Source organism: Anopheles bellator, unplaced genomic scaffold (genome assembly GCF_943735745.2).
Source record: "Anopheles bellator unplaced genomic scaffold, idAnoBellAS_SP24_06.2 scaffold02629_ctg1, whole genome shotgun sequence".
NCBI lineage: Eukaryota > Metazoa > Arthropoda > Insecta > Diptera > Culicidae > Anopheles > Anopheles bellator.
The window spans coordinates 1-1,252 of NW_026686751.1; the positions used below are offsets into that span (position 1 = coordinate 1).

Genomic DNA, 1,252 nt, shown 5'->3' on the forward strand with positions numbered 1-1,252 from the left:
TCGACACCGGATTTGATCGACCGGTCCCGGAAGGAAATGGTTCAGGTTCGTAAAGTACGAATCCTCTTGGCCGCCGAGTTTACTTTTAGTTCCGACTCGTCCCGACTAATCAAAGTCCCTGGCAGGTCGTGCTGCGGTTGGACATCGTACGCAACCCGCTCCGGGCGACGCAGCAGGAAGAGTTTATCGCTCGCCTTTCGCGGACCGCCATGGAACAGGAAGCGGACCATTTTCGGGACGAGATGGTAGCACACGCCCGCAGACGGACCATCGCGTTGCACAGCGCATTCGAGCGGCTTAAGCGGTTGTACCACGAGCAGGACGCTCTGCTTGCGCCACTCTACAATGGCCCCGGGATGCCGGGAATGTCGCCCGACGAACAGCGGATAGACAGTGAACTGGAGGCGGCCCGGGATGTGCGTGACCGATTGGGTGGTGCGGCCGAGCAGTGGCGAACGGCCGGGGCGCTACTACGGGCGGCGGCCAAGGCACTCCATCAAACCGTCAACTACTGGGAACTGCTGGGAGTGAGTGTGGCCAAGGAAGAGGCTTCCCAAACGATCAGCCTCGCGCTGGACACACGATACACCTGTCACGGAGCTCTGATCGCGCTGGAGGCGGCCCAAGCCGCACTGCCCGAGGTTGAGGTACCGCACGTCACCATCCGGCAGCAGTCCGCCGTGCGGCACGCGCTAATCTATCTCCTCACAGACATGGTCCAACCGGCCCGCTACCAGCACACGCGCGATGTCTTCACGGTGTTTAGTGCGAACGTGTCGAAGGCCGTCCACTGGGTCCACGAGTGTTACAGCACCACGCTGCGGCAGGACTACGATAGTGCCGATCAGGCGGCCACTCTGCTGGCGAAGGCGTTACGCGAAGAACGGTTGCGCTACCTTCGGCGCCGGTTTCCCAATAAAACCTACACCCGGCCACCGGCAGCAGCGGTCGGGTAGAACTGAGTGTGCCAACGAGTAACTACCGTGATTAGAAAGAAAAGGCGGTCGATCTAGGTCTACACTATCGATCACTTGGCAAGCTTCTCTATTTCGGCCATCTCTTGGCTACGGGTGAGTTTGTACTCCGTCGTGTATCGGTGGGATCGGAAAAGCGGACGCACCCAGGGTGTCAGTAGGTTGATTGGGACGTGTTTCTGTTGGCCCCCGGTAACGAGGCTCACGCCGATACCGACCACAACGACGATGATCGTCCCCAGCATCGAGTAGTACATGAATCCGATCCGGAACATCCA

The 1,252-nt window shown here is 59.7% G+C and overlaps 1 protein-coding gene across 1 annotated transcript; it reads left to right on the plus strand.

Moving 5' to 3' along the window:
- Positions 1 to 3: 3 nt before the first annotated feature.
- Positions 4 to 956, plus strand: LOC131214819 (uncharacterized; the record flags this gene model as incomplete). Its single annotated transcript, XM_058209151.1, has 2 exons — positions 4 to 54; positions 126 to 956. Coding segments are annotated over 2 exons (882 nt in total), but the record flags the coding sequence as incomplete, so codon positions are not given.
- Positions 957 to 1,252: the final 296 nt, after the last annotated feature.